General features: G+C 59.5%; 1 protein-coding gene across 3 annotated transcripts; it reads left to right on the top strand.

Annotated features, from left to right (window-relative positions):
- The first annotated feature begins 3327 nt into the window (after positions 1–3327).
- LOC117652543 (gastrula zinc finger protein XlCGF26.1-like) lies at positions 3328–24349 on the top strand. Of its 3 annotated transcripts, none has more exons than XM_034397552.1 (3): positions 3328–3616; positions 20018–20091; positions 20169–22757. In XM_034397552.1, exons 2-3 carry the CDS (start codon positions 20056–20058, stop codon positions 21672–21674), a joined length of 1542 nt encoding a protein of 513 aa, XP_034253443.1. In that variant the 5' UTR covers positions 3328–3616; positions 20018–20055; the 3' UTR covers positions 21675–22757. The 3 variants fall into 3 exon arrangements, 2 of the variants coding, with proteins under 2 accessions (XP_034253443.1, XP_034253444.1); XM_034397553.1 differs by lacking the exon at positions 3328–3616 and adding an exon at positions 19633–19887; XR_004588168.1 differs by lacking the exons at positions 20018–20091; positions 20169–22757 and adding an exon at positions 24239–24349.
- Positions 24350–26300: the final 1951 nt, after the last annotated feature.

The raw sequence follows: 26300 nt of genomic DNA, 5'->3' as shown, positions 1-26300 counted from the left end.
ACACCGACACACCTACACACACACGCTCACTACACAGACATACTCCGCATCCATATACATGCTCGGCGCCCAGGCTGGGTGGTGATCTTGTTGCATTCGCACTCTTTCCTGGTTTCGCCACTCTCAATATGCCGTTCGAATAAGTGGAATGGCATTAGTCACAGAGAGAGAGAGACAGACAGACACACACACACACACACACACACACACACACACCCCACACACACGAGGCGTCTGTGACGATGTCACTCCTGCAAGTGTGTCTTGTCCTGTTCCTTATTTGTTGCCATTTAGTGGGAGCACATTTGAATAAAGAAGGCGTCCAAGGAATCGTCTGAGACAGTTTCATCTTCTCCTTTTTAAAAACACAAAAAAAATACAGTTATTGAAAAATAATAAAAGAGCACTAAAAACTTCAAAATTGGGCGCCACGGTTCAGGTTCAGAGATTCGCAGATTATGAGGCGAGTTTAATTGAGTGAGCTCCTTTATATGACAACCTGTCCACCGGAGTGATGTTTTATTTTTTTTCCTCTAGCTGCTTTTTTTTCTGAGCTAAATTTCCGTCGTGGCCGGTCGAGTTTTTGGCCGTTGGGGGACCGTTCGTTTGGCCGCGCTCCTCGCGTCCAAGTCCGCGGGCCCCGCGATGTCTGGAGCCCCGGCCCCCCGCAGCCCCCCGCAGCCCCCCGCAGCCCCCCGGCACCGTCGACAGCTGACAAGCGCCTTCGTTTTTACGAGTGACCACTCTACTTATTAAGCCCTCTGCCTCGTGCCGTACTGTGGCGGGGCGGGGCGGGGGGGGGGGGGGTAGCGTGGTGCTGTCCGGGGGGCGGGTCCCGCGGTCCCTCGCGTGGACAAGTACAAATTAGCTCCAAATACTCCATAAAAACAATAATCCAGCCGACACTGTAAAAGTGTGCCGCTCGCTTCCACCGCGTTCCCATCGCTTGACCTGCCGCTCTGCCGCCTTGCCGCTTTTCAAGGGTTCCCGGCGGTTCCCGTACAAAGTGGCGCCGCTTCCAGGAAAGCCTCTCTATCCGAGTGATAGAGACAGCGCGCTCGTTTGCGGATAGCAACGTCTTCATCACCGTAATGAGCGGGATAGACGGGGATAGAGAAACGCGTCGAGTGTCGGCACACCGTCGGCACAGCCATGGCACAGCGCGCAATAGAAGGCGGCGTGGGGCGTGGCCTCCAAGACGTGGAAGATGCACGGAAAGCAACTATCAAGTCGGTCCACACAAAACGACAGGGCACTTATCTTTCTAGGGCGGAAGGCCTGGCGCGCTTGGCGGACACGGAGGTGCGAAGAAAAACTGTGCCGAACGGTTATCGCGTCGGAAATCGACGGAGAAACAGTTTTTGACCATTTAACCCAGCAGCGGGCAATGGGTCGTCCAGCCCCCGTTTCCACAAAATTGGCCGATACACTAGGCAGCCCACGCGCCGTGTTCGCGATAATTTCGTTCGGAATTGATTGGCTTTTCTGAGTCAAACCGCCCCGGTGATTGGACCAGTGTGCCGGTTCTTGGTATTGTTGTTGTTGTTGGTGTCGGTCGGTCTGGTGTCGCTCGGGGAATTGATAAGGGAGGTCTTATCGGGTATATGACACCTCTGCGTGGCCAGCCTCGCTGACGCAAGTCCCCCTCCCCCGCGCCGCCGCACCGGGTTCAAATCCCCTCGAAGCAATAAAAGTGTTTTCTTTCTGTTTGGGAGGAATCGTCGGTTTGGGAGGTGGGAGTGGCGCAGCGGAACTTTGGCGCCGTGCCGAGGGCCATGCCCTGCCACTCCCTCCACTCCACCGGAAAGGGGAGTGAGACTCAGTGAGACGTGCCTGGTCAGTGGATCACTCGCTCCACTCCTCCAACAGCTGCCGCGCCGCGGAGCGCTGGACGGAGCGGCCCGCGACGCGCACGGCGAAAACGGGGCTCGGCGGGGCGGGGCGGGGCGAGGGGCTCGCACTGCACACTGTGTCTCTTCTTCCCCTCACCTGAGTTCAACATTCCCGAGTGCCCCTTGTCGCCGTCTGAAACCGTCCATTTTTCGCAAATGTCGGGCTAAAATCCACACCAGCACGACAATAAATTCAAGTTTCTTTCGAAAATAAATTTCATTTTCCCCTACGTTTTTGCTTTCAGTGTACCTGCGAACAAAGCGTGCTCGCCCCCTGTGTGTCGCCTTTGTCGTGCACGTCCTTCTTTGATGCTCTCAATGCGCAAAGCCTCTTCGCACAGTGCATGCACCAGGTCATGCACCTGGGGTGCCCACCCTGGCGTCGCCCAAGTAAAGCCTAAGCCGGCCTAAGCGGCAGCAGCGAGCCTCGGGTGGCACCAGTGCGTTTTCTTGTTGTTGTTGTTGCCGCCGGTGCAGCATCATGACACCTTGCCTCGCTGACTGACGGTCGTCATGGAGAGGAATGCTAAGTAACCTGCGGTTTTTATGCGCGATGCCGTGGAAGCGGACTTCCATACTTACTACCGCGTTTCGCGTCCTTGCAGCACTTTGGAGACCCCCTGCAACTGCCCTGTGCCTCGTTGTTGCGGTCGCGGCGTGATGGACCACACCGAGCACGGCCAAGGCACCAAGGCCTTGCCGATGCATCGATGGATTTTGCAGCGTCTCTCTGCGGTCGCCGAGAAGTCCACTGGCTGGACTGGCTCGCCTTGGTGCTGACTGCGGCGCTGCGGCGTCCAGCTCAAGGCGGGGAAGTGCCCATTGAATTTTGAGTGCATTCGCAAACTCGTACAATCGTCATGTTTTTCTGCCCGAGAGTCCCGAGAGTAGAGCGCGTTTTCCTGGCGTTGCCTCCTGAGTTACGTTTGTGCTGGCGCTGTCTTCGCGTCGACACAAGGCCGACCCGTCGCTCGGTTTCTGATCATGAGAGCGCTGCGTTACATCGAAAGTGCGAATGCGAGACGCAGGTAGTCGAATTTAGCCGAACTCGGTCAAATTGGCGTTCGAGGGCTGGGCGATGTTTTGAATGGCCGCTCAGCCGGCTCAGCCTGCTCAGCCGGGCTGGCTGGCTGCTGGCTGGCCGGCTCCTGGCTGTCCGGCTGGGCCGCAGGGCCGCAGGCTCACCGGTCCACTTGTGTGCTTCTGCCACCTGCACCTCGGGCTGCCTGGCTGCCTGCCTCGCTGCCTTTCGTTCGGTAACCCCTCCTCACACCACGCCAGGCAGGCAGGCAGGCAGCAGGCCGCCCCTCCACGAGCACGGCGACCACCGCCACGACGAGGAGGGGAAGGGGAGGGGGTGGGGGTGGGGGGTTGCGCGCCGCGCCGCCGCCAGCCAGCCAGCCAGCCAGCAGCCAGCCAGCCCGCCAGTAACCAGGTGCCTGTTGCGGCTAGCAGACGTTGCGTCCCGCCGCGCGAGGAGAGAGACAGAGCGATACGGCACCGAGGCAGTGCGACGGAGAGCGAGCACAGTCGCCCGAAAGACGCGCGCGCTCGCGTTTCGTGTGCTTTTCACAAGTTTCTGTTGTTTTCCTCGACTTGTGTGCGTGTGAGCGGACGTGAGAGAGTGTGAGTGCGTGTGGATAAGCTACAACTTTGGTGGCTGTGATTGTGTGGACATCGTTCAGGAACTTTTTGGATTACGCATCTTCCCAGACTACCGACAGGTGAGTTTGACCTTAAGTTTGAAAGCGGTGTTGTCAGACGTCTTACCCAGACGCATGTAGGGATCCCCTGTAACACACAATCAATGTTTTCGGGTTAACTAGGGAAATTACTAAAAAGCTGAATTCTTGATCACAGTGTCCCTATTGTTCTTAAGAACCATAAGAAAACACAAGCACGCTCAAGTTCCAGTGCAGACGTTCTATGATTGCTCTGTGGCACTTGTCGTCTGCGATATCAAGGTTGCTCACCTCTTTCCATGGATGGCGAGATGTTGACACTGGCTACCGATCGTCGGGCCACAAAGGCGGTCTATGGCATGGCATGCAGTCCGATAGAGGCACGTTCGTATACGTATCCTCAGTGCTTACTGCTGCTAGATGGCGTTTTACTTTAGAACCCAAACCAAACTTGTCCAGCAGCAACTGTTGTTTTCTACTTTTAAGCTAACCCAAAACAATTTGTTGAATTGTTTATAAAAATTTGGTGGGTACGACATGAAAACTAGATTGCTAGAAATCCACACAGGAGCAGGATTTCGATTAAAAGGAAGACAGTGGCCAATGCTCACTCGTTTTGTTTCCAATGAATGAAATGGAGCCCAAATGAGCGAAAATCAACTGCCTCGAGTTTTGGAGCTGATGACAAGACATCCCCAAGGTTACCAATTACCTCAAATCAATTTGGAAAGTGACCGCGGCCATTTCTGCTCGCGACCACCGGGGAGGCCGAGCCGAACCACTGCACTGCCCAATCGTTCTAATGAACCGGCGCGCTGATTGGCAGCTGTTTTCACGGAACGCGTCGGACGTTGTTTGCAGTCTCGGCAGTGCTTCGCCGCTTCGGTCACGGAGTCACGGCTGGCCTCGCGAAACGCCAAAAAACGCGGCCGGGCTCGCTGGCGCCGTCGTGCTGCCGCCGTGCTGCCGACGCGGGCCAGCGAGACATGTCTTATCGCTGCGACGCGGTCCCCGGCTACGCCTCGGCCACGCACCGGTCAAGGAACCACCTGTCCTGTCGGCCGGGGAAAGGGAAACACAGAAAAAGGGAGAGCAGAGACCAAAGTCTCTCTGGAATATCGAGGAAAACTCAGTCGTCAAATTGAATCAAGTTGATCCCATCCGTTTTTCTGGGTGTACCGGTGTACCACTCGTAGAGTACCGACGAACAACATTCACTTCATTGAGCGAGCCAACCCGTTGGCCGTCAGGGTCAAGTCTGCTTGCTCTGCGAATCGCCATATCGGATTCGACTTGTCCGATTCGACTCCAGTAAATCAATTATCGATTATTGCGCGGCTAGTCGCTTCAGACGATGGTGCTTCTTGCTTTGCATGCCTATTTCAAATAGTACTAACAGCCGCGTTGCAAGTTGCTCAACATTTTCTGTAAAATTGTTGAGAGGAAGTCCTTTGCCAACCTAGTGCAAGCAGCACTAGTGCAGTTATACCGCCGCGGACAAGAGTACAATTCGTCTTCCAAATCACTCTTGCCGGAGCTCCAAACTCGGTTTCGGGATCAGCCAGCCGACTTTCGATGCCGGCCGACTGCACACCGCTGCACCGCTGCTGCGGAGCCTACACTGCAGCCTGCGGGCCATTCGCTATTCAGCGCTCGGCCTTGATGTTGTACGCAGTGGAGCAGACGTGCACTCAGCCTCCCCCCTTGTCTCCTTATCGCTTGTGTGTGTGTGTGTGTGTGTGTGTGTGTGTGTGGTGTGTGTGTGTGTGTGTGTGTGTGGTGTGTGTGGTGCGTGTGTCTGTGTGTGCGCAGCAGCAGCTCATTCACTTCACAGCGCGCTGAGCATGTTGCAAGTGGAATATGCCCGCGTTGCGTGTGAAGATATGTACTCGCTGCGCCAGGCTGCGCCAGGTGGGTACGCCACGCCGGCCACGCCGTGCTCCGCGGACCCCGCGGACCGGACCGGGCAGCCCGCTATGCCCGCTTCTCACTTTTCGAATGCAAAAAAGGAAGCCGGCGTAGCGCTGCCCTGTGTGATTCGCCGGAGCCGAGCCGTCATCGACTACAGAGTGCCTCTTTAGCGGGGGGAAAGTGTTTGCTCTGCAAGGAGCTAGAAAATAGCTGTGTCTCTCTCGCACCTCGCCGCACAGTGGGCCAGAAGACCGGTGAAGGCGACCAGAACTCTAGATGCGTTTTGAGCTCCAGTGTCGCTAAACAGGTCTAGAAGTGAGCGTGTGACCCCACCAATGGATTCCTCGTTCGGAGAGCACCCCATTGGTGGGGTCACACGGTAGGTCCGAGTCCCATTTAGCGACTCTGGAGCTTAAAACGCGTCTAGAATTTTTGACGCCTCCACCGGTCTTCTGGCCCACTGTGCGCCGCCGTGAGTGCGAGAGAGAAGTGCGGCATTGGCCGATAGGGATGTGCTGCTCGGACAAAGCAGACAAAGCGGCGCTCAAGGCCATGCAGGCCGTCGTTTCGGTCGGCGCGGTCCAAGGGTGGGCCTAAGTGGACGCGTTGCAGCGCGTGTGGTCTAGCGCGGCCTAGCGCGGCCTAGCGCCGGTCTTACAGTGTAATGACACCCACCATTCGCCAGGCCGGAGCACTCGGTGCGTTTGTTGTCGATTAAATAACGCTTGCTGCCTTGCTGGCTACCTTGTCCTTGTCTTATGTCCATGGCTCGGTCGGCGTGTAGGTCTTGTACGTTCTAGGCCTCAGAAACAAAGCTCGTAGACCCATCAAATGCTTCCTAGACAAACAACCAGGCCACGTTGAGTTGACGAGATTACCTGGTTGGCGCGGTTTGTCCAGAAAACGAAATTTCATCGATCCGCCACTGTAAAACCACTACCGCGCCTCCAGAGAAGAGTCTAGTATTTGGTGTGCGTCTCCATTAGGCGGCTACGAGTGTGGGCGCGCAGTGCTTTCCCCGCGCGTGAGCTGCTTGGCGCGCTTCGCTGTGCTCCGCTGCCGGCTGCCGGTTACACAATGGCCCATCCGACGTACCATACCGACCATTCGTTCGGCCACTGGCCTACCGCCCCGCCGGTGCGGTGCGCCTCGAAAAGAGGTGTGAATAAACAGAACGCGCGTTAGATAACCGGGAAAAAGACGCGCGGGGAGGGCAGTGGCCGGCAGTGGCCGTGGTGGCCGGCCGCGGTCCGCGCGCCACGCCCGTGCGCGCCCGCCCGCCCAAGGCCGCCGTCGTGCCGTCGTCGACGTCCGCGGCGAGGAGGACGTCCTTGGGGACGCGCTGCTCGGCGTCCTCCTCGGCGGCGTCCTCGGCGTGTTCGGCGTCCTCCTCCGCGGCCTTCTAGCGGTTCGGTTCGGCGCGCACCGGCCGCCGGCACTCGGACGACGGCAGACTCGTTTAGCTATCGGGCTGACCGTTAGAGCCGCCGGACTGCCGGACGAGACGACACACTGGAAACGTCCGTCTGGAGCCGCGGCTGCAACGACACCGCGGGGCGGGGCGGGTACGACTGCAATGCCAAGCGACCAGATAAACCACGGCAAGTCGCAGATAACGACTTTTCGGGGAGGTTGGTCTTTGCAGTGCTGCGCGACTTGGCGGGGCTGCCGGACTGCCTGACGACTGCGGTCTGGCACTTGATGATCGAGACCCACGGTAGCGCGAGCGCGGCGGGCCGCCATAGCGCCGCGCCCAGCCCGCCCGCCCCGCCCCGCCCCGCCCCGCCCCGCCCCGCCCCGCCCCGCCCCGCCGCGCCGGCTCGCTTTCAGTTTATAAAAGCCGGCTGGACGCCTCGGCGCGCTGCCGCGCCTTTCTCTGCTGCAACACGTAGTGCATGGTGTCGTCCGGGAGGTGAAGGTGAACGCCCCGCCCGCTTCGCCTGTTCGCCTCGGCCGAAGCCGAAACGAGGGGGGAGCAAAGTGGGGGCCGCCGAGCGATGCCTGGCGATGCCCAAGGAGTGTCGCTGTCTCTCTCGCACCCACGGGGCGTGCCGTAGGGGTGCGAGAGAGACAGAGAGAGACGGCCCTTCGAACGCTATCGGACGGGAGACGTGCTGGAAGCCAGCCGATGCATTTCGCTCTGCGACGGTTTCTTTCAGCCTCGTCGCTCCGCGGCGTCCGCGGCGTTCTGCGTGCCGTATGTCTCACCGTGCAACATTTCACAGTGCAGCACGCGCTGGGAAAAAAAGGCTTATAATTAGCCGGGCCGTGTTTTGCGCTGCGGTGTGTTTGTTTTTCAAATCGCGCGCTGGTGTGCCTGGATGCTCCTTCTTTGGGGCTCACTCGTTTACCGCAGCCTTGCCCCTCTTCGCTCGCCATCAAGAAGCCCAGCCAGCAGACTGATTCCGAGAGCCGCTTTCGTCGCTCCGTCTCTCTCCCACTAGGGGCGTGCCGTGTGGGTGCGAGAGAGGCAGAGCGACGGATCTCGGAACCAGCCTACAGTGCTGTGGAGCTTCCAGGCGCTCACCGCGCAGCTAGATGATGGCGATCTCCTAAATGACGCCACCGACGCGGCCGAAACGAGGCGGCAAAAAGGAAAACACAAAAAGGTGTCGGTTTTTGAACCCGCCGCCGCGTCGTGTCGACACGAGCCTTACCTCACCGATCTGGCCGGTGGCTGGGTGGCTGGCCGTGGCGCAGGGACCAAGGGCCCCACATGCTGTGCACGCGTCGGGAGACGTCGGCAGCGAAATGCCCCAGGGTGAACATGTTCCTGGCAATCCTCTCCCCTCCACTGGTGCGCTGTGGTGTCCCTCCTGCGGGCAACTTTCCACCCGATGCTGACAAATTCCAGCCTGGAGCCTCGCGGGCTGCGGGGCTACCGCAGCGACACGCTGGAACGCCGTGCGAGTTCGCTGGCTCGAAGAGGAAGGCCGTGGAGGGGTTGCCTACCTCTAGGGACTCGTTCCTCTCTCTCGCACTCGTGAGGCTGCCCGTAGGGGAGCGAGAGAGTCGGCGACACAACACTGTTCGCTCTGCTGGCGGAAATAATGAATCCATAGGCGTCGTTAAACGGGGAAGGAGTACAGTCACGCGCGGTGCATCGGCGACCAGCTCTCTGTCTCTGTCGCACTCATGGGGCGTGCCGTAGGGTACCGTAGGGGTGCGAGAGAGACAGACACTGCCGCAACGACCTCCCCGCGGCGCCGCGTTCCGGGCCGCTGTGCATCGGCCGCGCTCCGCTGGGCGAGCCCACCTCACGACGGACTCACTCGGTGCTCTCTCTCTCTCTCTCTCTCTCTCTCTCTCTCTCTCTCTCTCTCTCTCTCTCTCTCTCTCTCTCGCACTACTGCAGCCCCGGTGCATCTATCCGCGTGCTGAGCCTCGGCAGGTGCGTTCGGACAGGCAGGCGAGAGAGAGAGAAAAAAAAACGAGGAAGGAGCGGGGAGTCGAACCCGCGGCGCTGTAATGCAGTCTTTGCATTAGCGTCCCGCTATTCATTGACTTGAGCTCAATGGCAGCGCCTCCTCTGAGTGACACGCCACTGCAAGAAGAAGCGCCAAACTTTGAAATTCAAAGTTTGTTGACTTTGCTGACCCGTGCGTGCGTGCGCATTCCGTTCTCGCCGGACATACAGTGCTGAAATATGAAAGTGCGGCTAAGTCCCTGCCGCGACAGCCGACCATCGAAGACATGCCAACACAGTGTACACACACACACGCACGCGCGCACTCGCACGCGTATGATGTATGGAGCTCTGCGTTGTGCATGCAGACCGTGCGACGCGCGTGGAGGAATCCCCGGGCATTTTTCATGTATGGCTTTCGGGGTGTGGACGCGTCCGTGGACGGCCGGTCCCGGCGCGGAGTCATCGGCCCATCGGCCGGCGCGCCCCGCAAACGCCCCGAATCAGTATGCGAGACAGAGGGCCACTGATTGAAAGCAGGGAAAGGATTTGGACTCGGACGCGTCCGGAAAAAAATGCGCGTGGAGCGTCCATGTTAATGAGAAGCAACGGCACTCTGATTTTGAGAAATGGCCAGCCGTGTGGTGACCTTGTCCGCGGGCAGGTTCTTATGCAGCGTGGCTGCCTGGAGTCCCTGGAGTCCCTGGAGTCGCAGAGCCTGGTCCAGTGGCCCGGCCTGGAGCCGCCTGGAGCCGCCACTTTTCATTCACGGGCTTCACGGGCCGTGCCCCGCCGCCTACACCGCCAGAAAGTCGGACTGGCTTTTCAGATGAAAACACGAAAAGGGGAGGTAAAATGTGCGATTGTTCCAGATCGCATGTCCCTTCCTCTGAGTGGCTGTGGCTACACTGTAATGAGCCTGTGGCGCCGCCTAGCCGCCCAGCCGCCGCCTCAGCGCGGTTTCCTCTGTTGTGGTCGGCGCGTCTTTGTTTTGTATCCAGACTGGCTTCCACGTTACGTCAGAAACGCCGCAAAACGCGCACGGCGCACGCAGTGCCTTGGTATTCATAGCCTCATCCCTCATCCCGGGACGGCCAGGGAAGTCCAGGGAAATCCAGGCAGCAGGGACCGCGGGACTGGAGTCCACTGGAGTCCACTGGAGCCTGGGGCACGTGTCGCCGTGGCGCTGGGAGAGTCTCTGCACTTGCCGACTGAACCTGGCTGGAGTTTGGATTGAATCGCGGATTGAGTAAGACGCTTCTCAACATTCCAAAACTTAACTGAATTTTTTTTGAGTCGGGTGGTTGAATATCACCAGCTTGGCCGCTGGACGGGGTGTCTCCAGAATGCGCGCGGCACTCCGCTGGAGTTCGGCTGGAGGCCAGGGGGAAGGGCCGAGCCTGCCTGGAGGATAATCGGAGACACGCTGGAGTCCAGCCAAAAGTCTGGATGTTGTGGCTTGGCTGGAATCTGGCCGGGGAGCGACCGGGGCGGCGACAGGCGGACGTGCGGGCTGGCTGTCTGTCTGGCCGGCCGGCTGTCCCCATGACTGTCCGGCCTGCGGGCCAGCCAGCCCAATGTCGCTGCAGCCGGACTATCAGATTGTTCGTCGAAAACGATTTCGTTTCCGGTCGAACCGGCGGTCCGGGTTTCGCTGCGGGTTCAACGCGCGGTCGGCCACGGCATCGCGCACGTGCAAACCACGTGCAAACCACGTGCAAACGACGTGCGGGGCTAATATTGTCACGTACATATTGTTGCAGAAAAACGTTATAATTAATGGTCGGCAGCCACGGCGACAGGTGCTTCGCCTGCTTGCCTTGCTTGGCCGCCCCGCACGTGCAGTGTATGCCCTCACGCATTGCTTTGGCGAGCCGAGCCGAGCCGTGTGGTAGGTGCCAAGGTCTGGTCCAGACACTGGAATGCCCTGCCCCCCAGGCCGCCCCCCTCTCTCTTGGCTCATCTTCTTCCCCCTTCCCCTCCCCCAACCACACCTGCGCTTCCCTGCAGGCCGAGAGGTACAATGGAGCGGAGTAGTGCATCTGGAGGCGCCAGCCGCAGGTGACGTCGACACTACAAAAAAAAAATTTAGAGAAATTAGAATTAGACGCTCTGAACAGAATATCCCGCGCGCTTCGCTCACCGGAATTGTTTTCCAATTTCTCACCCATATGCCTTGCTGAGATTATCTGGACTGGAGTGGTCCCTTTGTTGGCCTGGCACTTCGGACGTCCGATCTCCGATACGGACAGCGAGATCGACAACGAGGTATCGATGACCTATCGAGTCAATCGGGCGTGTGTTATCTTTGCATTACCCCCGCGCGCGCGGCTGACGCACGGCGCTCGGAGAAAAACGGACAGTCACGCGAAGGGGCCGCTCTATTCGGTTTGAAAATTGAATCGCCGTTTGTCCGCTGTGTTGGTTCTCGCGACGCCGAGCGGCGCTAAGCCCGAGCCGACCCGCCGTGACTGCTAATTCAATTTGTTAAAAGGACTCGAAGCCCCGTGCGGCCGGCCGGCCGGGTCAGGTCGTGTAGGGATCCTCGTCTAGTGCAGCCTGTAATCCCTCTGGTGCCTCTGGGTCCGTGACCTCCCCCCCCCCTCTCCACGGCGCCTCCTCACTCCCCATTCACTGCTGGGCATGTATGTATCTCTCGGCTAGAAAAAAACACTCCGGCATGCTTTGCTCCGTACAAGGCCTGCAGCCTTCAGGAGCCGCGGCCGATGCTGCGGCCGTACTTACCAAACGACGGAGCGGCGGCTAGTTTCGCAATCGAGCGCCAGAAAAACGAAAAAGAAACGCGACGATTAGACCTCCGCGCATGCGCAGCGTAGCGCACTGGTAGTTAGTGCCTCCAGGACAAACCCGCTGTCACTGTCGCACTCGCGGAGCACCGCGTCAAAGTGCGAGGGAGAGCACAGTGGGCCAGAAGACCGGTGGAGGCGGCCAAAATTCTAGACGCGTTTTGAGCTCCAGAGTCGCTAAATGGGACTCGAACCGAACGTGTGACCCCACCAATGGGTTCCTCTCGGAGAGCAATCCATTGGTGGGGTCACACGTTCGGTTCGAGTCCCATTTAGCGACTCTGGAGCTCAAAACGCGTCTAGAATTTTGGCCGGCTCCGCCGGTCTTCTGGCCCACTGTGGAGAGGGAGAGAGGGACGCTGAGTGAGGCGACTGAGGGATGATGCAGTAGCGCTGCCACCGAAGAGCGGATCGCGGCGGGGACCCGGGCTGACTCTGTCTCTCTCGCACTCGAGGGGCCGCAGGGCCGCGAGAGAGACGGAGCGACGCGGCAGGACGTCGGGCTGATGGGACCGGGCACTCCAAGGCAGGACCCTCCCTGACGTGAACGTGTATCGGCCGGGCCGGGCCAGGGCCTGGCGGTGCTGCGGTGCCGTTAGGCTGCGGGCCTTGCCTTGCCTCGCCTCGCGGCCGGGCGGACTGGAGGCAGCGGCAGGCCGGCCGGCGAGACAAATGAGTATGGAACAATATTACGGTTGTTTGGCAGCGAGGCGCTTTTGTCAGAGCCATGTCTATGCACCGGGGAAGGGGCGACGACGACGGCGCGGACAACGGGACACTGCAACTGCACTACGCACGGGCATTCCCTCGGAGTCGTTTGGGGCGCGGTGTCCGTGCAACCGAGAACAGTCACCGGCGCACAGTGGGCCAGAAGACCGGCGGAGGCGGACAAAACTCTAGACGCGTTTTGAGCTCCAGGTCGCTAAACAGGAGTCGAACCGAACGTGTGACCCCACCAATGGATTGCCCTCCGACCGAGGAATTCATTGGTGGGGTCACACGTTCGGTTCGAGGCCTGTTTAGCGACTCTGCAGCTCAAAACGCGTCTGGAGTTTTGTCCACCTCCACTGTGCGGCGTGCACCTCGGAGTTTGGAATTCGCCGCCTGATGCATCTCCCTGGCGGGCGGGCTGGGCGTGTCCCTGTGGTTTGGGGCGTCGGCACTCCACCGCACCGCGGCGCCGCGACGCCCCGGGGACGCCCGGCCTCCACCCTGGAAACCGCAAACGCCAAGTCAAGGCGCCTCGTCGCCCCGTCCTTGGCCCGCGCCTCGGCCTCGGCGTGGAGGCCAGGCATCATCGTCGAGAGGGTCCCCACTCGCCGTCGGTGTCCTCGAGGCGCATGAATAGGTTTGATTTGAACGGCCACAGCAAGCAATGTCTGTAGGGTTCCTCTGAGGAGGACCCTCAGTAGAGTGCGGGTTGCAAAATGTCCCTCAGGCTTGCGCCAGGGCCGGCCAGGGCCTACAGGACCCAGATCTGGGACTCGGTTCCGCCAGCCTGGCGCGCGCGGGGCGTCCCTGCAGGCCCCTCTTTCCGCTTCCCACGCCGCCCAAATTATTATGACTTTTCGTTAGTCGTTCATGTTGCGGTATATTATGTGGTCGTCGCTCCGCGGCCAGTCTAGGTCGTCACATTCCACTGATCTGTGAGTCCGACCGCCCGCCTGCCTGCCTGCCCGCCTGCCTGCCTGCACCGTGATTTCGCCTTGCTGGATACGCGTTAGAGTCTCATAAACTGACGGTGTCGTTGGCCGAGTTCATGGCGGTCATGCAGGCAGCAGACTCCCCTGCGGGCTGATGCCAAACAGCGTCGCTCCGTCTCTCTCGCACTCACGGGGCGGCCCTTGGCGAGCGAGAGAGACGGAGTGGTGCAGCGGCGCAGCCTTTAGTGCCGTCGGTCCGTGTTTACTGCGCGGTCGCCACCGCCGTACTCGTCGTCGTCTTCCCGATTGTCTTGCTTTCGCCCGTCCGTCATCCTCGCTGTCGCGGAGCTTGGCGTGGCCGAGAGTGCGAGAGTGAGGCGCGGCGCCGCGGCGGGGCGCGTTGGCGCGTGCGCCGTACAAGGCGCGAGCCCCTCAGTGTCACCTGTCAGAGCGGATAGCATCTGCCGGGGGGCCGCGGCGGGGCAGGCTCACTGTAAGTCATTCGCGCACCAAGACAATCATGCGCCTATCGTGGCGGATCGACGCGCACCGACTCGCTGGAGGCTCCATCAGGCTCCATGGAGCCTCCAGGCGGACAGCTGCAGATTGCCGCAGCCTCCAGAGGCAGCGGTGCTGGACGCAGTCCGTGTGTGACTTAGCGGCGTCTCACTGAGTCTCCAGGGGACGCACATTCAAACGCCACCGAGTTACATATGGACTCCCTAGCGGACTCCCTAGCGGACTCCATCGGACACACACACATACACACACACATACATGCACGCAGGCTCCAGTCCGACAGACTCCAGCAACTCCAGCCAGCAGGCGCGACACAGCTCCACTCGGCCGGTGCCTAGAGTACCGCCGCTACACCGTCGGGCCGGCCTCTGTCTGCTACCAGGTACTCATTAGGTTGCGGGGCAGAGGGGCAGTCCCCCCTCCACTGTGCCCTGCCGCTGACGGGAGCCGCTTTGGAAGGCGCGCGTTGTGGCGGGCGATAGATGGAATGCCCAGATCCCCTGTAAGCAAATGTGTACCCGTAATTATAGACTTTTTCCCGCTGGCTCCGCGCCCCCTCCCCTCCGCGGCCCCGCGCCGCCCCGCGCGCTGGTCTTGAAAGTGGATACCTCAATCACGGTCTATCGGCTGGCGCGTGTGGCGGCGCGGCGGCGCGGCGGGAGCCCCGACATCACAGTGGCGGGGCGAAGCGCGTGGCCGGAGGTAGGCAGCCCGCGCCACGCGTCCAGTCTGAACTGAAGCAGCCCGGAAAAAAAGGAGCCGGAGCCGGGATTCGAACCCGCGCCACCGTGAAGGCGAGTTTTCCCCGCCATCCTTGGCAGCCCCGGCGAATTACGTAGTACTCGGTCCGGCCATGACGCGCGGCGCGCAGCCAAGTGAGTAGATGCGCCTCGCGCGAGCCTCGCGGTGATGGACGAACGGGTGGCGGCGCGGTGGCCGACGTCATGCAGTGCCTTACCTCGCCCGTCAGACCGTCACCCGGAAGGCGGCTGGGTCTGGGCGGGGCCGCTCGGCCGAGCCAAGCCAGGCCAAGCCAGGCCTCGCTTAGGTCATCTCGGGCCGGTTCCCATGTTCCCAGCAGTGCCATCCAAACCGCGGCGGTGCGGTGCGCGATGCACACACAGTGCAGCCAACAGACCGCCGCCGCAGCTTGACGGAGGAGTAACAGGCCGGTGTGTCTGTGCGGCCAAGCTTGATTATTCGGGCTCCTGTAATCACCCTTTCGGGTAAACACTCTACAAAGGAGTGCCGAAAGCGTTGCGCCGCGCGCCCCGCCAGCTGCACCCCATCACGCGCACGCACACCACCACACGCACGCCCTCACACACAGACGCACACACACCGCCACACGCTCTGTACCGGACGGATGGGCTGCTGCGGAGCGTCGCCCGCACCAAGCCGCCTGCCCGCGGGCTGGTTCCGCGCCGCTCTGTCTCTCTCGCACCGCCACGGAGTGGCCCACGAGCGCGACAGAGACAGACGGTGCGACGAGCGAGTCCTGGCGAATCCTTGGCGGGCTGCGTGCGCGGGGCCGGCGGGGCCCCAGCGTTCTGCTCTACCCTCCTCGCCGCCAAGGACGCCCACATCCTGTCAAGCCGCCGGGCCACGGGCCGGCCTGCCCGCGGCGGTCGCTTTCGGCGTCCGTCCGGCCGGGGCGTCTGCGTGCGGCGTTTGCAGGGACCCCGTTTCCCGAGGCGGTTTCGCCACCGGTGGAGATGTAAACTCCGCGGAGGTTTCCACTGGGATGTGTAAACGCGCCCCGCGCGGTTCCATTTCAGTGTTTATCTCGAGGCAAACAGTGGCGTCGCGAGGCCGCCGTGTCACCAACACGCTGCAGCGGGTTGGAGGTGCGTCGCGTGGCCCCGCCCCCGTGGGGCCCCGCCATCGGCCATCACACCCTGCGTCTATTCCTGGTCGGCGTAAACACGGGGAGTGTTTCTCGGTTTGAAGGCCGCCGGCGCCCGCCTTGGAGGTAGGCAAAACGGCGGGTTGTCGCGCGCGCGTGCACTGCGTGGCGGCCTACCCCGAGTGTCGCAGGCGCTCCGTTGGTCGCTGCGCTGCGCTCCGCCGCACCCGACCCGACCGGCCGACTGGCGTGCATCGCGGAAGCGTGCCCGATGGCACGGCGGCACGGCCCGCTCCATCACACTGATAAACGTGGCGGTGATGCAACGTGTGCTATCTGAGTCTCTTTGTCCCAGTTGCTGGGCCGCGCAGCGGTGCACTTAGGTTGGATTGCCTACTCTGACAGGGTTATGTTCATTCTGTCCTATCAAACCTATGGGTTGCCTACTCTGATAGGTTTAATTTCTGGCTCGATTGCCTGCCTTGATCGTGTTACCTACATTAGCAGGTTCGAAAAAGTTGTCTTCTCTAAAATTATCTTCTGCTCAGTAAATAATAGCGTCCCCAGTGGCTTACGATATGTTCGGTGAACTTGCTCTCTACACTTTTTTTCTTCACTGCCCTTGGCCCTAGTCTTAGCTGTGGTTGCTGGACTCTCCGACGCTGGATCGGCCCGATTCGCCTCCGAATCTGGAAAGCACGGCGCGCCGCTTATTGCTCGCATTGGTTATTCTAGAGCCGCCACTGGAAAGTGCATCCACGACGCAGGATGGCTCCATCGCGATCACGGCTCCAGCTGCATTCCGAGCAGCGCTCCGTCTCGCTCGCACCCGTGCGGAACGCAGCGCGCCGCGGTGGAGGGCCTCGCGAGTGCGAGAGAGACGGAGCACTGCTCGGAACGAGGCTGCGGGGATCCTCAGTTCATTTCTCCGCGGTGGGGCCATTTGGGTCGGAGTGCCGCGTCTCTCTCTCTCTCTCTCTCTCCCTCTCTCCTCTCTCTCTCTCTCTCTCTCCTCTCTCTCTCTCTCTCTCTCTCTCTCTCTCTCTCTCGCAGTTGGGCAATGGCACCGATGAAAGGAGCTGAGAATTAAACTGGAGGCGCTTTGCTGGGTAAACGCCACGCTTCGCGCTCGGTGGCTCGGCCGGCGCGGCCGGCTCGGCTTTGCTATGATCGCATGCGCCGAGGGAGAAAGCATATCTCCGAGCCGCATTGTCTCAGAGGCCGGCCGGCTGGCTTCGTAGCCTCGCACGGGGATGGCACGCAGCGTCGTCCTGTCTCTCTCGCACCCCTGCGGGACGTCCCGTGCGTGCGAGAGGGACGGGGCGACGCGCACGCGACGCCGCGACGTCACGCGCGTGACGCGACGTGTGTGAAAAGGGGCGGCGTTTCTTAAAACGGAAATTACCGACCTGGATGACACTTGAATGAGCCCGGCGTCCGCACTGCCGCTTCGCTTCCCTTCCGGTGTGACACGTGACGCGTTACCGACGCGTTACCGCACCTCGTTGCGTACAGTCCGCCCGAAGAAGCTCTCCACTGTTCAAACACATCGGCGCGGCCCGGCGCGGCCCGGCCGAACACTTTCGCTTCTCTCGGCGAAGCGCGGTGGCGGCGGGCCGGCGTTGTTGGCGCCCACCACCTGCTGCAACCGACTTACAGTGCAGTCCAAAACCATCATTGACTCCGGTTCTCGCCCCGGCGCTCCACCCCCCGCCCCACAGTGGGCCAGAAGACCGGTGGAGGCGGACAAAACTCCAGACGCGTTTTGAGCTGCAGAGCCGCTAAACAAGACTCGAACCGCACGTGTGACCCCACCAATGGATTCCTCGTTCGGAGAGCAATCCATTGATGGGGTCACACGTTCGGTTCGAGTCCTGTAAAGCGACTCTGGAGCTCAAAACGCGACTAGAGCTTTGTCCGCCTCCGCCGGTCTTCTGGCCCACTGTGCGCCCCGCACTTGCAGTGTGTATTCCTCGCCGTGAGAACACTCCCGTCAATGGCTCGTCACGCCGCGCCGCCTTTTTCGCACGACGCGCCGCGCGTTGCATTTCATTCATACAAAATCGGACCAATTGCGCACGCACACTGCCACACAGCCGAGTTAGCCATCGCTGCGTCGCTAACGCCAACCAGTGTAGTGACCAGCGCCGCTTTCTCGATTGTTCTTTGTTGCGGTATACTACGCCTCGGTCGGTACGCGTATGGTCTCCGAGTTCCTGCCCCGGAGCGGCCTGCGGCCGGACTGGCGCTGCTGTCCTGGAGTCGCGGCTGGAGCCTCCAGGCCTGCGGGCCTCCAGGCCTCCAGGCCTGCAGATCGCCCGTTTCCGCAGGCCTCCGCGGGCTGGGCCGGCCTAATGAAGTAGTGGCGGCTTTTGTGTGAGTGTTTTGGGAAAGTTTCACCACTACATTGCCGATCTCACTCTTCCGCTCGGGTGGCGCGGTGGCCGCGTCGGTTTAGCGACGGCGTGTGTGTGTGTGTGTGTGAGCCGAAATGGAGGATCGAAACAATAATTATTGGCGGCGAAGGACGCAGCGCCAAGTCGTTTATCAGTGGACACGCGGAAATGACACACGCGAACATACGCAGACAGACGGACAAGCAGACACACGTTATCAGGACGCCGGTGTGTGTGTGTGTGTGCGTGTGTGTGTGATGACGGCTGCCCGTCTTTCAATCAGCACTAGGCTAATTGACTGCGGGTAGTACTGCCGGCCTTTCCAACTGCCGCATTGAATATTCATCGCGTTGTAAAGCCTTTTTCGCGCCGCCGCCGCGCCGTCGGCTGGACTGCGATAACAGGACCGAAAGCTGAAGAAGAAAAATAAGAAAAATGACTCGTGTCATTTGACTAGTCGCTCGGTCCAAAAACAGCGTATCTGTGTGGTCCGCGCGGCCCTGTCCGACGTGGTCCGACGCTACCCGTTTCTCCGCGGGGGCTTTGGAGCGCCTTTGGAGAGGCGGCCTGCCTCTCGCCGCGCGCGCCGCTGAATCCGTCATTTTTGTAATGGGATTCGGATTCGGAATGGGCCGCTGACCCGGCCTGCCCCGGCATAAGTCAGTAAGTCAGTCGAGCTTTCCGCGGATCCGCGCGCCGCTGATTGATAAAGAAGTTGCCGCGGCGGGGCGGGGCGGGGCGGGGCGGGGCGGGGGCGGGGCGGGGCGGGGCAGTCCGGTTGGGGGGGCCGGGCCGGTGCCGGCGGCGGCGGGTCTGGGATTTCGTCCAGGCGGACACAGACGGCCACCGCGGAGAACGGCGCAAATTAAAATCGGAAAAGTAGGCGGGCCGAGGGAGGCAAGGTGACTCCCGGCGCGGCGCCCTCCCGGCTCAGCGGGTTTCGGCTGCACACGCCTGTGTGTCTCTGCGTGCGTGCGTGCGCGGGTTGCGAAAACAGAGATACTTTTTCATTAGCATGGCTGTAAGCAAAACCAGTGGCCACGCGGACTGGCGCTTCAAATCGTCTTTCTTTCTGCTGACGCGGGCCGTGGCAGTGCCGTGGCCACGTGCTCTTGGCGGCCGGGGTGCCTACTCCCTGGGCGGCGACGGGCCGCTCCGTGGGTGCGACAGAGATAAGAATGAGCGCGTTACCGCGGACCACTCCAACGCGGTGCCAGCGAGGCGTCCTCACCAGGAAGTGCGCCGCATCCTGCCGCCCGATTCGTCGCTCTCTCTCTCTCGCACCCTTACGGAGAGCCCCACGAGTGCGACAGAGACAGAACGACTCTTCGAAGCGCTCGGCTGTAGTGCCACTTAGCGCCACAGAGGGCACCTCGGTCGCCCACGACGCGCCCGAATTTATCTCTTCCGCATGATCAAAGAGACTGCAGTCACTGCCTTCTATAAAGCAACCTTGCACTGGCAAGGCGTGATTGGAGCGGGGGGAGGAGGGGAGGGGCTGCGAGGTGGCCTTGCCGATGGCGCGGACGGTCATCAGCGACGAGGCGTTTTCGACGCGGTGGTGGGTCCAACGAGCCTGGTGGTCACCATATTCTGGCTGGGATTCAATAGCATAAGTCTATGGATGAAGTAGGGAATGAAACATCGACTCCTGGCGACGAGTTCTCGCTGTCGTGCTCGAGACATCCTGCCGCGCACCCATTGGCGGCAGGGCGAGCCGCAGCGCCTACAAGACGTTCCACGGACGACGGCCCGCCCCGCATCGACACCGTGGCGCAGGGGCAGGTCTGTGAATTCGTTACATTGCTTACAATATCTCGCTAGCTTGCTTCCGAAGCGTTTGCATCGCTTGCTTGCTATCAGTATCGCGGAATGAAGCTCATCGACTCACGTTCGTTTTTCAATTTTCTTACAGAGGTGTCTCTTTGACACGATCCCAGTCCAACGCGGAGCATGGCAAGCTCAACTTCGCAGGGTGCTCCGTCTGAGGTGCGTACTTGATGTGCTACAGGTTGTTGCTGAGACGCATGCGTCTGCAGGAGTCACAAGGCTTGCCCGTGTTCCAGGCCCTCCAGAACGGGGTCGCCGCGATGGAGCACAAGTGCACAGTCTGTGCCGCCGCCTTCCCCTCGCCGTCCGAGCTGGCCGCACACGTCCGAAGCTCGTCGGCCGAGAGGCGATTCCAGTGCTGCGTCTGCAGCAAGACGTTCTGCTGGAAAAGCATCCTCACGGCTCACCAGAGGATCCACACGGGGGAGAAGCCATTCGAATGCAACGTTTGCGGCCAAAAGTTCAACCAGAAAAGCATCCTCAAAATGCATCTTGTAACCCACTCAGAAGAGAGGCCTTTCGCGTGCCTAGTTTGCAATAAGAGGGCCAAGACTAGAGGGGCGATAAGATTTCATATGAGAACACATTTAGAGGAAAGGTCTTTTGAATGCGCAGAATGTAATAAGAGGTTTAAGGATGATAAAGCGCTCAAAAGTCACCAAGAAACCCATACTGGGGAACGGGATAAGCCTTTCGAGTGCACAGTTTGCAAAAAGAAGTTCGTCCAAGCTGCTGGTCTCGAGGTTCATTTTCGAACCCACACAGGAGAGAAGCCTTTCGAGTGCACGGTTTGCAAAAGAAAGTTTGCCGATAAAGGATATCTCAGAGAACACTCTCTAGTTCATTCAGAGGAGGAACCTACTTTTGAGTGCCCAATTTGCAATAAGAAGTTTTTGTCCACATCCCGTCTTAGAAATCATTTCAAAACTCATACAGGAGAGAGAAATTACGAGTGCACGGTTTGCAACAAGAAGTTCAGAAATGAGCAGCATCTTGTAGTTCATCTTCGCATTCATACTGGGGAGAAGCCTTACGAGTGCGAAGTTTGCCATAAGAATTTTGCCTATACTCGTAGTCTCACAGATCATCTTCGCGTCCATACTGGTGAGAAGCCCTTTGAATGCAAAGTCTGCAATCAGAAGTTCCGAACTAAGTCAAACCTTAGATCTCATGGTTGGTGTCATGCCGGTGAGAAATCTTTTGAGTGCTCTGTTTGCAATAAGAAGTATCGTAATGGAAATGAACTCAGATATCATGTTCGTAGCCATATAGGGGAGAAGCCTTTTGAGTGCACAGTTTGCGGTATGAAGTTGACTAAGGCCAGTGGTCTCAGAAATCATCTTCGAACCCATACTGGGGAGAAACCTTTCAAATGCACGATTTGCAATAAAAAATACAGACACGAAAAGAGTCTTCATACTCATGCCATGGTTCACACAGGTGAGAAGCCTTTCGAATGCACGGTTTGCAAAAATAAATTTAGTACGGGAGCCTATCTTCGACTTCATCTTCGAACCCATACTGGAGAGAAACCTTTCAACTGCACGATTTGCAATAAAAAATACCGTAAGGAAGAAAGTCTTCAAGCTCATGTCATGACTCACACAGGTGAGAAGCCTTTCGAGTGCACGGTTTGCAATAAGAGATTTAGTATGGGGCATTATCTTCGACTTCATGTTCGAACTCATGTAGGGAAGACACTTTTGGAGCCAGCACAGAGTGCATTAGTACCTGAAATTTAAGACTCTAGTGGAAACCTGAGAGTACACCTTGGTATACCTTGTGAGTGGCTGAAAGCCCAAGGCTTTGCCGTTAAAATAAATTTGTTTCTTCATTTGGAAGTTGAAGAAAGATCTTTGCTGTTGGCTAGCTGAGGTGCTCTTACTGATGTAGTTTAATTTGTCATATGTTAAACCTTCTGAACTAATGTTGTAAACCAATCTTTATGTAAATTTGCATGTCTGTCAACATTTTATTCAATAAATAATGTATAGTAAATAATGTGAAATATTGCCGGTCGTCGCTAACTAACACCTCATTATTCCTTCCTCCACGATTTGCCCAACGCCTCCCGCTGTCTGGCCGACGCCCTGGCGGTCCGCGGTCCACACGGTCCAGTGGCAAGGGCCCCGTCCGGCCTCATTAATTGGCATATTGTTTGTAAACGCATTGAGAGGGCGGGGCGGGGCGGGGCGGCCTTGCTGGAGGTCGCCTGTTTCGTTTCCTCGTGCTTCTGGGTATCACGACTGTCCAGATGCCGACCAGGGGCGTAGCGCCACAGTTTAGCCGCGTGCACACACACACACACACACACACACACACAGCCTCCGCTCCCAGGCCCAGCACTATCCGCGTGCTGCCACGCCCTGTCTCGAAAAAGAAAAATACTTTCAGCGCGTAGAGCGAACCCAGATCGCCGAATGGCGAGTCGGATGAACGAGTACTAAACCCTCCGCCCGGTACTATTCGCGCGCCCTGCGCAGGCCACTGCTGCCAACAAGACACCTCTTTTCTTTTCCATTTCATAAATGCGGCAGGAACGGTCACTTTTCGGAACGCGGTCAGCACGGGCGGCGACACCCGATCCGCCCCACCTGTCTGACAGTGTCTGCCTCGCAGCGCAAATCAGCGACTATCCGGAAGCACCACGCCGCCGCACTAGAAACAGCAAGAAAGTGTCGCGTTGCGCTGAGCGGGCCGACTGGACTTGTGCGGTGCACCGGTACCCGAAGGCACCCGAAGGTACCCGAAGGCAGTCGAAGCCAGCCGAGGGCAAACGAAGCGAGGCAAGCCCGGCGCGTGCCTGTTGCCGCCATTCATGGGAAACGCAGACGCAGTGAGTCACCGCCATAGATCCGCCGCTTCATTCGAACGGCGTGCTTGGCGCACTCGCGACCAAACAATGGCCGGCTTGGCAGTGTCGCGGCGGTCCTTGTCTTATCTGGAGCAGCAGGTGAACCGAAGGACGAAGGTTAGTCATGATGCACCCGCGGGCCTTGCGCAAGCGCGGCTGCTTCCGTCCCCATCTCTCTCTCTCTCTCGCACTCGCAGGACGTCTCGCGAGGGTGCGAGAGAGACAGAGCGCCGCTGTCGCGATTTATGCTACTACCGAGTCACGACGCCGGCACGGCCGCGCCTTCCAGTGTGCTCGCCGAGCTCGCCATGCGGGTCGACGCGTTGAGGCCAACGGACCGCGTCGGCTCAGCGCTCAGCATCCCTCCGACGCGACGTCCCGTTCAATTTATTTCGAGAACAAGTCGGAAAGCGAGAAAAAGAAAAAAGCGGTCCCGAGCAATGACACGTCTCCAATTTGGGGAATTAGCATACGACACGAATAAGGAACGTATTCCGGGCTGCGTGCCGGCCGGACGAATACCGTCTTCTCACGCACCCAGCGGCTCGGTTTTCTCGTTTTTATTTATTGTTTTTTCATCTTTTTATCTCCTCGATCCTAACGTATGACAGTGTGGCGAATGAAGGCATTAAGTGTCGAGGTGACACGCTTAGCTGCTTACCCGCATGGCTCTCTTTTTACGGCCGGCGCGCGCCAAGCGGTGAAGCGCCCTGAAGTATGGGTCGGGACAAAGCGGCATCAGAAGGCAGAGCGCAGAACGCAGTCGCGGAAAAGATCTCCCTGCCGTTGATCGGCCGTGCGCGCTGCCGATCCACTGCCACACTGCAGCCGCTGGCCCCCATTTTTATTGGCGATCTAGATTATGCTGATTGAGCAACGTTGCCATTGATGTATAAATCAAAGTCCTTTTTTTTGTCCCCCTTTCGTACCGCTCCGCCACTACAACACACAGACCGCCTGGCCGTTGGTTCGCTTACTCGCGGCGTTCTGTGCGATCGCCTTTGCGGATAAGCGCACCTGTTCCATTTTCCTTCCTATTAATACCGGAGGGTGTGCGGTCTGCAGGCCTGTGTGGTCGGACTGCTCACTACACTATGGAAATGCAACGCGGTGGCGAGACCGCTACACGTAATTACGTTTGGTTGTTTTTTTTTTCAGTGTCATTGTTTTCGAAACGTGGAAGTGACTAGGTAGCCTGCGACGCGGCAGGGACTTGACAATAAGTAGGGCGGGCATGGCGGCGGCGAAATGTCACTTGAGATAAGAACATCGCGCCACACTAACAACACACCTAGCCACCCGATGTAGCGGTAGCCGTCCGTCCCGCTTCAGGTACAACGCATTCGGCGCCAAAGTCGAAAACAATGCCGCTCGCGTATAAATAAACCGCGCTCGTGCCTCCGCACGCGGCCACGGCCCGTCCTCATCGTCGCCCTGCTCCGCTTGTTCCAGATGACATGACGCCGCCTAACGAGTCGCAGCAGCAGCGTCACTGAGAGGCCTGAGGGGCCCGACGGCCTGAGGGCCGCTACCCGGCGTGGTGGCGGCGCGCGGCGCGGTGGCCCGGCCGGCCGGCGGCGTCCCGGCGGCCGCGGCGTCGCCGTCCTCGCGCGCGGGCGGCGCAGGCCTTGGCGCAGGCACTCACTCGCGGCGCGGCGTCGCGGACACATGGGCCGACGCCTGGCGTCGCCGACTTGAAGTCTCCGCCAGCGGGGTCCCCACCTTCGTCGCCATGGAGGCCGACGTGAGCCACGACCTGCAGGACTTCTGGGCCGAGTACAAGATCCTGCAGGACAAGAGCCCCAGCCACGACGAGGAGGACTACGGCAACGGCAGCGACGGTGAGTGGCTAACCTAACGCTCTTCCAAAGTCCCAAGTCGCTTCAACTATGGTAGATCCATTTTCAACAAACGCACAGTGGGCCAGGAGGCCGGCGGAGGCGGCCAAAACTCTAGACGCGTCAGCCAAATGCTGAAATTTTGTCTTTTTCCGCCCCGAACTTCCCGATTCCTATGACGCCCGGCTCGCAAAGGGTGCGGCGCCGCGGTTGTTGTTCTTGACTGATTGCGATAGTAATCCCGCGGCCGTAATCTTTGATGGAAGACTTTCTGAGCACGGTCCACTGTAACGCGTTGCCACCGGCGGCGGATGTGGCGGCGACGGCCAACGCGCATCGCGCGCCGTGCGCGCCGTTCGAACGATTCAAAGCCTGCGAACCAATAGGAGCAGCCAGTGCCAGCCAGTGTGCCATGGGAAGCCAGCCAGCCATCAATGGTCCGCGGCCCCCACGCACACAGACTCACGCCCATCACACACACACACCACACACACACACACACACACACACACACACAGAGACGGGGAAGGCGCGCGCTTCCTTCCTCTATAAAAGGCAAGTGCGGCCGGACCCACCGCCGATGCCCTTCGCAGCCAATGAGAGGAAGAGGCAGTGTACTGTACGGCGGAGCAGTACCGTCTGCAGACCGGCCGCGGGGGCAGGGGGAAGGGGGTCTGGTGCTTCCCCGTGACACGCGACACCCCACTGCAGGTCGTCTGCTTCCTCCGATTTATTTTCGGTCCATTCCCTGTCCGCGCGCCGGAGGAGGGGGCAGCGGGGGGCTGGTGCATCAGGAAGCATGGGGGCGCACGGTGGGCCAGAAGACCGGCGCCGGCGATCAAAACCAAAGGCGCGTTTTTAGAGAGTCGCCAAACAGGACTCGAACCGAACGTGTGACCACACCAATGGATTCCTCGTTCGGAGAGCAATCCATTGGTGGGGTCACACGTTCGATTCGAGTCCCATTTAGCGACGTTGGAGCTCAAAACGCGTCCGGGATTTTGACGGTCTCCTCAGGTCTTCTGACCCACTGTGGGTCTGATCGCGCCGCTGCGCCGCATGGCATCGATGCGAGTCGTATCGAAGTGTGCTATCGATATAACCGCCAACGACACATCGAGCGAGTCCGGGCGACCTTTCCCGACGGCGACATTGTGGCCGTCAACAGCAAGATCAGCAAAAACAAGAGCGTTGCCGCCACCCGGTCCGCTTGACCTGCTGCCATATAGACGTGCCCCGTTGGGAAAGCATTTCGGAGTCCTGCAGGACTCGACGCCGTGTGAGTCAGATCCGTTATAATGTCGTACAGTCATAAGGACAACGAGTACAGGATCCTTTAGCGGGGTGCGCTCGTGATGTTTTGTCAAAGGACTTTCCCCTTGCGTGCGTGCGTGCGCGTGTGTGTGTAGCGGGCAAAATGTAGCCGTGTCGGTGACTCAGGGGCCGAACAGGCGCGGGGCAGCTCCAACAACAACACCAACAGGATTTCTGTCAAGTGTTGGGGCACTGTGACAAAACAGCGAGGCTTGGTCCTCGCCAGGTGCATCAAATGCATATTTGACCAATCATTGCACTTCTTTTTGGCGCGAGTCCGCCTCGAGCTTCATTGTCCTCGTGCCGTCGTGTTCGCGCCGTCCGCCGCCGCCTACACTGCGCACTTGCCAATACGTATCGCA

This window comes from Thrips palmi, unplaced genomic scaffold, assembly GCF_012932325.1.
Source record: "Thrips palmi isolate BJ-2018 unplaced genomic scaffold, TpBJ-2018v1 HiC_scaffold_7, whole genome shotgun sequence".
NCBI lineage: Eukaryota > Metazoa > Arthropoda > Insecta > Thysanoptera > Thripidae > Thrips > Thrips palmi.
This window is presented reverse-complemented; position numbering and strand designations above follow the sequence as displayed.

Coding starts and splice junctions, on each gene's coding strand:
- LOC117652543 (XM_034397552.1), top strand. CDS start 20,056: ATGGCAAGCTCAACTTCGCAGGGTGCTCCGTCTGAG. Junction 20,092..20,168: donor CGCAGGGTGCTCCGTCTGAG/GTGCGTACTTGA, acceptor CCCGTGTTCCAG/GCCCTCCAGAACGGGGTCGC.